Here is a 12,259-nt window from a genome sequence, read left to right as displayed (position 1 = left end):
TAATTGTTTCAACCTGTAAGTGTTGAAAACCTGAGGAGAAAGAAAAACGGGCTGAGTTAGACGCAGCAGGAAGCAGCTCTGATACGAACAAAAGTCTATTTTTGCAAGATCCGTTCTGCAGCTGGATTTTGCTCCGTCCGCCGCAGTAGTTTTTTTGTTTTGTCTGTAGCAGATACTCTCTCTTGCCCCAACTGCTGCTCAGTTTCACCCTCAGAGGTTCAAACTTCTTTCTGAGTTTCTGGATGATCTGGTCATCCAGCAGGGCTCACTGCACATGTGCAGTTTCCTCCTGCATGTCACATGCCGTAAACAAATACGCGCCTCTGTCATTCCAAGCTTGTAATTCCTTCCATATTATATGCTGCAGCTTTGTGCTAGAGCCAAATGCCTTATGCACCAGCCGGCCAGTTCCTTGAACATGTGAGATGGGGACGTGATGCACGTTCAAGAATGTGCATCACAGGCATTTTTGAATGTGCTTTTAGCATACGATGTGCACTGGACTGCCCGATACTAGCGCGTATACTCACAGTTTGTAGATATTGGTGCAAAATGTCAAAGCGGTGCAAATCTCATGAATCTTGCTCCAGACTTTTTCTTTCACAGCTCTATTCCAATATATGAAAGACTTCGTTTCACATAATTCCTGTGGTCACAAACAGCAATTATTAATTTCTCCTTCATGATCAGCACTTTTGAACAAATGTAAGTAGAAAATCAGAGTCCCTGATTAGCCAAAGTTTAACTGCTTAAACTTTTAACGTTCAGTGGCTGCTGCGTTTTGTCCGTAGAACCCAAAAACTGACTTAAAAACATGCTTGGCAGTTTTGAATTTAGAAGCCTGAAATGCACATGTACACACATTTAAATAGACTTTTCATTGGAATTGGCACCTGAACGTAGCATCAGATGAGGTGAATCAAAAACAAACGGAAGAGGAAATTGGAGATTATGCTCAAAACTGAATGAAAAGCCTTTATTTTGAAAGTAGCCATGCTTCTGAAGAAGCCAGACAGGAGCTTAACGGAGGAAGACTGTTTCAGCAGGTGTGTGACAGCCCGTCTGCAACTGTTGTCTGACACGCATCATGAAAGCAGATTGAGGGACGTGGTGAAGATTGATATGAGTGATGGAGATGATGGAGTGGAGGGAGAGTCTTGTGTTTTCCCAGTTGTTGGGGTCTTGTGTTGCCCACCTGTCTCGGTTGGCACACTTAGCTGGGAGTTTCCCAAAATTCTCTTGGTATATGAATGTCCACTTATCCCCGCCCACTCTGTCACCGCTCATGAACTCATTTTGTTTCTTTATTTGGACATTTGCATTGAAAGATGATGTATCCAATCTGTTTGGGTGGTCCCACATCCTGTACATCCCTGTCCAAGTCGTGCAGCTTCATTTTGTTGGAATCAGGAAGTGAGCGACTCTTTTTTAGCAGAATAACCTCTGATGACCTCCGAAGCTTCTCCATCGTTGCACAAACAGCTGTTTGTGGTTTCAGGGGTGTGTCTGGGGTCTGCCTGCTGCATTCAGATCGCTGTTGGCAGCTGACTGCTGTCACACTGCAGGGCGTGGATGTCCTCTGATACTCCAGTGGAGAAGACGATACGCTGACACACATCTTCTGCATCTCTGGTTTTAGAAAATCTTGTTGCATGAAATGCTATCAGTAGTTCGTTTTTTACATTTTTGTTTTCAGACACAAAATAAAATAGTTGATAAATCTGATGCATTTTTACACATTAAACATATAATCATAATTCACATAGAATTAAAGAATACAACGTCACAAAGTCATTATCCGATGTGTCTATAATATCCCACTTTCATTAAAATAATTTATTTTAGTAACTTGCCCAAATATTAGCTGGATTTTACAATACTTTGACGACATTTATTGTTAAAATTTTTCCTTTCTACTGGTTAAGGGAATGAAAGATTTTTTTTTTTTGCAAAATACATTTATTGTAATAATTCATCATCATGCTTCAAAAATACTGTTTTTTCCAATCTGAGGCTGATTTGAATATATTTGTAGAAAAATGTGTTTTAAAAAACTAAAAGTTGAAATCCCAGAATGCAGGAGAAACTGTAGTGTAAAAAAAAACGAAACATTCTTTTGGAAGCTCTGGGTGAAAAGTTCAAAAAGTTTGAAAAAGAAGATTATAACCAGGTGAAGGCCTTTGCTTGTAGTAGGAACGTGCATTGTTGGGACCTGCTGATATAAAAAAAAAAAGTTTGTGGTTAAAATATCAATAATCATTGCTCATTGTTGAGGTTTTATGAGGTGCAGGTGATTTGAGTCGCATTTAAGTTGTTACGAATCTAACAAAGTCAGTCTTTTATTTTGTTGTGACAGAAGATTTGTAATTTGACTTGAACTGGTTAAAAGGTACTTGTGAGCACGTCTTATTTAAATTAAAGGAAGTATGGCAAAGATCTTTTTTTTTCCAAGTATTTTCCTCCTAAACTCTGTGAGGTTGTGTTTTTTTCTCTACAATTCCCCAGAATTAATGAAGGGTTAATGACATTTGTCCATGTCTTTATGCTGAAAAGCATGGAGAAGCTGCAGCATCAGCTTTTCAGGACATAAGTGATGTCAAATCTGAGCTGACATCTATGACTTCACATTGAGTGGATGTGAGAGCTGACTTTTTTTCCTTCAGTCTGCCCGGTAACAGCTGCTTCCTGAGACGTCCGGTCATGGCATGATGTGAAAAGAATGAGATTCTGCGGATAAGTTACCGTATATTCCGCTGAGGGTGTGACGAAGCACCTCCTGCCAAATATGGATCCACATTTCTCTCTGTCTGTTAGCTTCACCCTACTTGAGCAGCATTCGTCATCAGCAGAGAATTCCCAGTCCTAAAAAAGAGCCGACTGGTGCTGGCGATGATGGCTCAGCGTTGGCCTTCGGTGAAGGGTCCGGTTTCCTCTGAGTGAGAGAATGGACAGCTGTAGCTCCCGTCTGATTTCAAGATAAAATAACACCTGCTGTCAGGACCTCCCATTGCTCACTTGCATGTTTTTCCTCTGCTTCACCTCCCAGCTCTGGATCCTTGCTCCTTTTGAATCCTTTTTCTGAAGTCCTTCTGTCCAGCTGCTCTAATTTTATTTTACCATTTGTGGTAGATCTCTGCCAAAATACCTCAATCAAACTCAAAAAGTAAATTGGAGCCAATTGTGACTCTCACTGTATTTCTCAACCCATAAGGTGCACTTAAATATTGTTCAAAATAGAAAAGCTGTCTTATAATCCAGTTCATCTTAGTTTTGGTTGTGCTTTCTGACTTCCAATATAGTGCCTAAATGAAGGTGGGCCGGAGCCGGCCCGCGGGCCATAGTTTGGGGGCCTCCTGCTTTAACAACCCACTTTGATGAAAATAGTGTTTTTAACATGTTCTTGTGATATTTATCTGATGATATAGGACACATGTATATAAAGAAAATTAAGCTTAAATAGTTTTTTATTTTTATTCAAATTGTTGTGATTTGATAAAATGCAGTTTGAAAAAGAGCTTCCTGTTCCACTCCATTCCGATGCGTCCACTTTTAGACAAATAAATCCATGTACATCTTTGTTTTCCTCGTCAGACCTGGTATCTGGCTCCAAACTGTACAACTGGAAAGCTCGACAATTTTATTGCATTGCTAATGTTAGCTTGGCGCTGTAAGCTAGTGGGAGAGCATGTAAACAGAGGAGAGGGCAACTCAAAGGTGAATTTTTTAATGAACTACTGCTGCTCTGCAGAAATTATGTCCTAGAAAATTACACTTTTTAATTTTTTTTCCTACAAACGTCATAATCATAATTAAAAGACCACTGGGAACGTTTTTGTAATAGATCAAAAGATTATCAGAGTGGGACTTTAAGTTCATTCAACTCTTGGAGTATTTTCTCATGTCGGGTTCCAGCCTTGTGTAGATGTTCAGTCTGCATGTTTGATTATCTTGGGTTGATTTTGGTCAGAGCGCTTCCTGATGACGACTGGATGTTTGCTTTCTCGCATCCGACACCTGCAGTTGTTCTTTGCTCTGTTCCGAAACGCTGACCTTGATAACTGGCTGAGAGCGTCTGCTCTGGCTGCTGTCATATCTGCTTTATCTGGATCACGCAAGTCTGGTCGGAGTCCTTTTTAAAAGCCCGCCTGACTGTAATTGTTTTCCACCGTCTCTCTGTTTTTGTCTTTATGTTTACGACTGCATTACATCCCATCTTTTCCTCCCACTCCTTCATTCCTGGCCTCTGCCTCGCGTTCTGGATTAGAAACTCACTTTAGCTCGCCGCCCGCCTCCTCTCTGCAGCTCCGCTTTGATATTCATGTTTGTTTTATTTTAAAGCACCACCGCAAGCATCCGTGATAAAATAAGAGGTAAAATTGCGTATCTGTAGAAAGTATTCTTCATTTATCATCCTCCGTGCTCTGCTTTCAACCCGTTTCTCTGTCTCTGTTGAAACCTTGTTATCTGTTGACACACAGTGACGTGCTGCTCATGCAAGGCAGTTTATTCTGACCGGGCACCACGTTCATAGTATCTTCTGTAGAAAGAATACATTTGAAGTAATTTACAAATATGAAATGAGAAGAATTTGAGGGTTTGATTGAGAATCCTGCGTGATCGCAGGTCGCTCCACAGCCGCTCAGGTGAGCAAACTTGTTGAAGCTCGTTTGAGGAGGTGACGGCTCATTTGACTCCAGCCCCTCCCAGGTGTGCGTTCCCTCATGATGGTATTTTGGCGTCTGCTCACCCGCATGCACATTACAGCGCATTCTACATGATTAAAAAGAGGCTGCTCATGTGGAGGATGTCTGCGACGCATCCTGGCGGGAGGACAGAGGTGTGCAATCTTGGAAAAATGTTCTTAGAACTTCTGTCTATTTCTTCCCTCTGCTATTAGGGAACCAGAAACTTCTTTGAACATCATTCTTCATGGAGGAATGTTTCTCCTCAATTGAAGCCCTGTTTGTTTTTGGTGCCAGCTTATCATCTCTTTGCTCTGCTTCACCTGGATTATTCCTTTCTGTGACCCAGTCTCTGTTTAGACATGTCTGTTAAACAAAATGCTTTCATGCCCTTTTCCTCTTTTCACTCTTTTTACTGACTATAGAAAGTCCTAAAACACAATACGTTTTTGTAAGGAAAGTTCAAATGAATGAGTATGAAAAGGATCCAGTATGATGAGTAAAGAAAATATTGGAAATACTTAAGAAAACTTTTCCCCTCCTGTCTGCATTTTTTTAAACATAGAATTTGTCTGAACTCTATTTTGAATCCCTTTTTTAACTTTATAAATGAAACTTTTGAAGCATTTCTTCCCATTGCACATGAGGTTAAATCCTTTTAAACTTAATGTTACTAAGTCAATAAAAGGGTCAATTTACTTTTCAAAAACATTTTAATGATTGATTTAGATAATTATGTTCATAGACGAACTTTTTTTTTAAACAAAGGAAAGTAAATATTTGTTGTAGGGATGGACCAAAATGAAAACATAAGGTCAAAGTCAAATAATGATTAAAAATGCTGAGCTGAACACCGAATTATAAGATATGGATGTTGAGTTTTTCTTAAATATTGCATAAATAGCTAACAATATTTTAGACACATTTTTCAAATGTTCATATCATATCAAAACATCAATTTGAACAATTGAAGGGCTAATAAAGCAAACAACAGAAAACATTTATCCAGGTACACAACATAACCCGCAGTCAGGACAAATTTGTCATAAACAGTACTTTACCTTCAAAATAAAAGGATGGAAACTATAACATCTGAAAAGTCTGAAACATGAACAACTGTGCCTAACTCAAGTCTAAACAGCTGAAGAAATATAAACATATGCTGACCTCCGCTGTGGGCATTCCAACTTAAAAATGCGTACGTCGGTCACGGACAGAGTGCTGCTAAAGTGGTGCTAAAGGTTTTAGCAGACGTACTCCCTCTTGATAATTTAGTTCCACATTTGATGAAAATTGCACTTTTTATGTCACCCTGTCACTTTAAAATGCCGGCATTTTGGAGAAGCTTTACATGTCTCTATTTGGCCTTACTTAAACTCGTTCCCACCGAAAGACGAATCTTACTTTGTTTTATGCGTCCTAATATATTCAGTGGTTGAATATTTAAATAGTATCCCTACTTTGTTGTTCTTGTTTTTCCACATTAATGTTTTAAATATTAGTAATTTTTAAAAAGTTCTGTACAGAATGTAACCTTCCATAAACTTCAGTGAGCTGTGACCTAAAAATTGTCTTCCACACATGGAGTTATTCTCTCTTTGATCTTATTGCTTTGAATCAGCAGCATTGATTCTATTTTCCATGTCAAAAAACATTTTTGCAAGCTCATAGAGTGATGCTGCAGAATAATCATCTTCAGTGGCAGATGTGAGGCCATAAAACTGAGGAGGAAGCTGATAAACTCTGCATTTGTGTCTATTATATTTCTACATCGATAGATGCTGATATGGATGGATGATCAGTGTCTATCTTCAATAATAAAACATATCAAGCTCTTTAACTTGTCATGCAGAAAAGAATCACCTGATTGATCTTATCCTGCCTAGTTTATAGCTCTTGCAAATGCTTTTGATGACGACTTTTGTTTGTTTTTGCTCTTTAAGTGTAAATTCACTCATCCTGAACTCATGTGGGGCTTTTCATTTTGTTCTTGTCAGTGTGTTAAGAGATAATAAAAAGAATTGGTGCTTCTCCTGCTGTGCTGCTTCTGCTGACCTACATGCATCTGCACAGATTCATCCCCCACCTTCTTGTCATTGGTTTTGACAGGAAGGGACCTCAAAAAAATAAAACGTAGAGCTTATTTGTCTTTGTAATTAATTGTCTTTTACTAGTTTGTTGTTTGGTTCTCGTCCCCCTTCTGTAAGAGGAAAACTGTACGTTTTATGACATTGCTGCTGAAATCAATCCAGATTCATAAAAAAAGTGACCTGAATTCAGCTTTTAGTTTTAAATCGTTATTAAATGATCAAATTCAAAAAGGACAAGATCTTTTAGTTTTATCTGATGGATGTTTTTAAGAAAAAAACATTTATCTTGTTTTGGTTTTAATTTGAACTCCATAAATTATGTATTTGCAGAAAGTGCTGGATTGTCTGTTCTCAGCAGTTATCAGGAAATTTGAATTATGCCCGCTTTGCCCCATAATCTGTCACCACAGTGGATCATTTATCTAGATCCCGCCCCAGTCCCCCTGCCCTTAAAACATACCTGTTCAAGGTAATCTTTACCAGGTAAATCGAAGACAAAGGAGCAGAACACTGCTTTCTACACCTTCTGCTTATATGGATGATTCATGGGTAAAAATAAATGAGTAATCTTCACCGCTGAATTCAATTCTTGACAACATGATCACTACAATCTCAGTAAAAACATGCAGAAGGAGAAGCTGGCAGGTGGAGTGTGATGCTAAGAAACATGACAGATTTTTCCATGAATTTGTCTTAAATATCAAGTTTCGTGCTGTTCGCAGAAGCTGAGGCGTGTGTTACTTTGATACGATCGAGTTTCTAACCATGTTTGTCTGTTTTCTCTTCCATGCTGCTGCCGCCGTTCCCCCTGACTTCCCTCAACAAAGGTAAACACCTCCGTTCCTCCCTCCTTCTGTGGTTTACTGATTACCTGTCCTCATCTTCTCCTCTCTCTTTGTGGCTTCAACGCTGTTGGAGCTTTCTTGTCATGCAAGACAGTCTGAGAAGCAGCTGTTTGCTTCACTCTGCAGGAGGGTTAAGTCTTCTAGTCCTGTTTGCCGTCCCCTCAGTCAAACATTTCCCTTCACAGTCGCAGTTTGTTTGGGTTTAGTGTCTGGAAAGTTAACTGTTAACACCTTTGGCTCCGTCTCCAGGCTGCTGCTGCTGCCCTTTTAATCCCCAGGATCAGGTGAAATAGGTGGAAAACAAACTGCTTGATGCTGTCAAGTTGCTATGGATACAGGTCACGCCACCTCTGCCGCCTCCTCCTCCTCCTTTGGCTCTGTGTGGGAAAGGCTTTTGTGCACGGACCTGGCTGTCTTTGAGGAGGAGGTGGAGGGCTGCTGTTGACAGGGTCATGTGAAAGAGGACTCTCAGTGAGGCGTTCAAGGTCGCTGAGGAGTTTTTCAGACAAACCGCTGAGTTTAGGACTCTTGAGTTCTGCAGCAGCTAATATCTTCCTGTTGTTAGCTTTGCAGATGCATGTGAAGCTGATATAGCTGGCATATTTTAGGACAGTAATCCCCAATCTTTTTGTGCCTTTGAACCGGTCAGCCCCTGAGGATTTTGACACGGACTGGCTGGAGTGGCAATGACAAAGAAGCAGTATACTTGAACGCAACACCACTTTATTGATATTAATAATGCATCCATATAGTAAAACTGGTGGAAGATCGAGCTCTGTTAACATTCAATGCCAATTAATGTTGTGTGGGAATCATCTGTTAGGATAAATCCATATTTTAAGTAAGACTTCTGGTAGCTTACTGTTTTCCGTCTGTTCTTCCATCCCTGCACTAATCTATCATCTGCAAAGAAACATTCCACATATAACTTTTCTTGTGGGACTACAACACACTGCGGGACTACCATTAGTGCTCAAGTGACGAAAATCCTGTCGTCTTGAAAACCAAAAGACTATGTGTGATCGGTTCATTATATTATAAATGTTATAAGACTATGTAAAATATAAAACGTTATCAAATTAACTTAAAACAGTTGGTTTTTTTATGTTTCAGTGGCTTTTGCGCAAAGAAAAATGGAAACATTGGAAACACAGATAACATTGATAGCAGGATATTCCATGAAAAGCATTTTAAAAACAGTTTTTTCAGTTAAACCGGTTTATGTTTCGTCCTGTCTAAATATTGATTGTTGCCAAATTGTATGTTCAGTATGGAGGATTGAACAAAAACACTCTTTACAGGCTATAAATGAAATACAGATATCATAATTTTGCCTCTTTTGGAACAGACCGGATACTAAAAATCTCAAATTATTTCATAATTTGTATAAATTTGGTCATAAATTAATGGTTTATTGATAAGTTGATTGAACTATTGGTGTGAAAATGCCTTTATAAACTATTTCTTAAACTTTAATTCTGTTCTAAGACATTTTTAACTAAGTCATGAAGATTCTCTAACTTGCAAACGCTGACATTGATTTCCTCCACCTTTTCTCCACTCCCTCCTCCTTTGGGCTGACTCACTTGTCCTTCTCCATCATTAGTCTCTCTCTGTTTCTGCTTTTAGAAGGAGAGCGGCTGTAATTGCTGCTGCTTGTCTTCCTCACTTTACACCTCTAAGTTGAAGGAAGCCATTAGAGGTGTGGAGTAGGCCTGCTGGTTGCCATAACGCTGAAGTTTCATCCTCTGACCGCTTGCTTACGCCTGTTTGTCTTTATTTCACGGAACGGACCAGGTGAATATCGAGCGTGTGCCGATTAGCCTCTCCTCACCTGTCATAAAGGAAAAGGTTGAAGTGATAAGACAAAAGGTGCGCCTCAGCGGAAATCCAGTTCAAACAGTATTGATGGATTCTGGTTGATAATTTGCTTTTTGGGCCATCCTTGTGCGTCCGTGCTGAAGGGGACTGCTTGTATCTTAGTTTCTGTTATGTACAAATATCAAACATACGTCACAGTTGGTTTTATGAAGTAACAGTTTTCATGTGGGTGACCTGCTCTAACAAAGATGAACTTTTTGACTGTACACACATATTACAAATTAGTTCTAAAAGGAAAATATGAAAAAACTGTAAGGGTCTAAAATCTTGGACACAATGGCTGTAAATGAGAACTGGACTGAAGAAGTATGACATCACCTGTAGGAAATTACTTGCTTCTGGCTCCAATGAAAGGAAATCAATTTGGACGCCCATTTTTTGTGATACGAACACTGCCATGTTGGAGCCAAATGACATCAAAACTCACTTAATGAATCAAAAGTAGATCGCTTGAAAGGGAGTGGAGGGAAGCGAACTTATATAATCCCACCCCACCCCGACTCGACCATACCATTTTCTCTACATGAATTATCAATATCCGGTTCAGGACTTAATATCTAGTATTTTTTTTTTTTTTTGGTGCCATGTTCAACTCTTCTCGTTTGTTTTTGATTAAATGTATTTTTTTCCCCATGATTATCTTTTGTTTTTGTTAGTGCAAAACACAATCTTGGTAATTAGTTGATTTAAAACCTGATAGTGTCTCTTTTAGTTTGATAAAACGGAAACAGTCATTTTAATTCCATGTAAATGTGTCACAACTGTTTCAAAAGAGAAAAAAAATCTGACTTGCAATGTGCTTAAAGTCCCTCTGCAGCTATATTTTTATCTGTTGTAAAATTGTTTACCGTGGTCTTTTAATTATGACTATGCCGTTTTTAGGGTAAAATAAAAAAAATAAAAAAAAACATGATTATTTTTTAGGACATAGTGCAGTGGTGGGCAAATGTTTCACTTTTGTAATAATCGGAAGTCGGACTGTTCAACTCGACAAACACACAAACGTAAAAAAGAGACAATTCTTTCAACACCACAGAAATGCTGATTAACTTTCTGCACCTAAACAAAGGTCAATGTATTTTTAATGGGAAGACAAACGGAAAATAAAGCAAATGTGGATTATCGGTGCAATCTATTGCCATTTGGCGGGCCAGATTAAATTGTTTAATGGGTCACAAATGGTCCCCGGGCCGCAGTATGCCCACCCTCGACATAGTGTCTGCAGAGTGGCAGTAGTTCATTAGAAATTTAATTTAAAAGTACATTTAAAAAGAAATTTGAAAGTAAATGAAATGAATATATGGGTTTTAAGCTTTTAGAGTAAATTTTACACAAGCCTTATTGTCCACATTGTAAATAAGATTTAGGATCACGCACATGGAGGTATAATCTCCAAGATGTTGATATTTGTAGATGGATGATTACTATCTATTGGTGTGAAAATAACAGTTCTGCATTTGGCAGGGGTATCATGAATGAACACAATGTTTGTCATTCAGAAACTAAACTACGCTGCCTTAAAAGAAAAAATCCAGCAGACAGTGACTAATAAAGACACGCCTCCTTTTTTCCTCATATCCTTCACACAAATACACTCCCACATTTAGAGATATATGCGTGTGCTCACAATAAATGGAGCTCGAGCACATGTCTCTGACTGCAGCAGTGACATCATCCGCTTGGTGGTCAAAGTCCAGTTCCTCAATCCGGCTTAGAACTACTAACACAGCGCCGCATTCACAGATACCCTAACCGCGACGAACGCCGCAGCAACGAAAAGACCAGCAGAAGAAGGAAGAAATGAAGGATTATCTTCGTGATTAGGAATGGCACTCCTTTGACGGCCTGGATTCTAGAGGCCACTTCTCTATTACGCTCGTCCTCCTCTTCCTCAGCCTTACTTTTAGTTTGTTTTGAACCACTTTTCCTGTCTTTGACCTCCTATTTTCTTGGATTTAATACTCCCTCCTCTGCTTGTACTCCTTCCTCCTGGAGGGAGGGAGGGATGAACTCCACGGCTGCTTACAAGCAGTACCTCCAGGATCTGGAGGAGAAGAGAGGTTGGTGTGCCTTCAGGTTTTTTCTTCTCTCTTTGAGGGTATTAATTTGAAAACAACAAAAACACTTTTGGGACTTTCCCTGTCTTTTGTTGTCATGATATTGTGTTTGGGCATCAGCTGTGAGTTCTGCTGCTTGTGTGTAAATGACACACATGAGGCCGGGCTCAGGCCATCCCTGACCCTCAGACATAACCACATAGTAAAGCCTTCTGAACCCTCTAATTATTTGACATTTTTATTCATAAAACGTTCCCTTTTTTTTTTAACTTCTTTTTGAGTTACACCAGCTTCAATGTTATAAAAAAAAATCCTTCATAATAAAACAACTGATCATCTGCAGGACTAAAGTGACCTAAAAATTACAAATCAAGTGAAATAATGTTGTTTTTCTGATAAACTATAAACAATTGTTTTCGTAGTGCTTTGCTTTGACATTTAAACTCCTACCCTCTGCCCACACAACAACCAAAAAAAGTCTTAGGTTTAGGGGGAAAAACAGTTTGTAATCTCAACTGAATGTGGACTTAAAGAAAAAAACTGAACAAATTTAAGAAGATTTTAGACTTAAGGGGATCAATTTTAGACCATTTATAATTGCTTTGCCAGTATTGTTCAAAATATAGTTAAAACAAAAAAAAATCCCTAAAAAGCAATCTTTATGTTACCTTAAAACGTGTTTATTACTAATAATAATCATACAT

The 12,259-nt window shown here is 38.9% G+C and overlaps 1 protein-coding gene across 9 annotated transcripts in view; it reads left to right on the top strand.

Annotated features, from left to right (window-relative positions):
• Positions 1-12,259, top strand: part of macf1a (microtubule actin crosslinking factor 1a) — a 183,721-nt gene that overhangs the window by 39,647 nt on the left and 131,815 nt on the right. Inside the window, exon 1 of one of the 9 annotated variants that reach the window (XM_036214311.1) lies at positions 11,235-11,558. The exons of the other annotated variants lie outside the window; for them this stretch is intronic. Within the exon in view, the coding sequence (XP_036070204.1) occupies positions 11,504-11,558 (55 nt within the window). The 5' untranslated portion in view covers positions 11,235-11,503. Of the gene's footprint in view, positions 1-11,234; positions 11,559-12,259 lie in introns of those variants that run through there. 9 annotated transcript variants of the gene reach the window in all.

The sequence above is a fragment of the Oryzias melastigma genome, linkage group LG11 (assembly GCF_002922805.2).
Source record: "Oryzias melastigma strain HK-1 linkage group LG11, ASM292280v2, whole genome shotgun sequence".
In the NCBI taxonomy this organism is placed as follows: Eukaryota; Metazoa; Chordata; class Actinopteri; order Beloniformes; family Adrianichthyidae; genus Oryzias; species Oryzias melastigma.
This window is presented reverse-complemented; position numbering and strand designations above follow the sequence as displayed.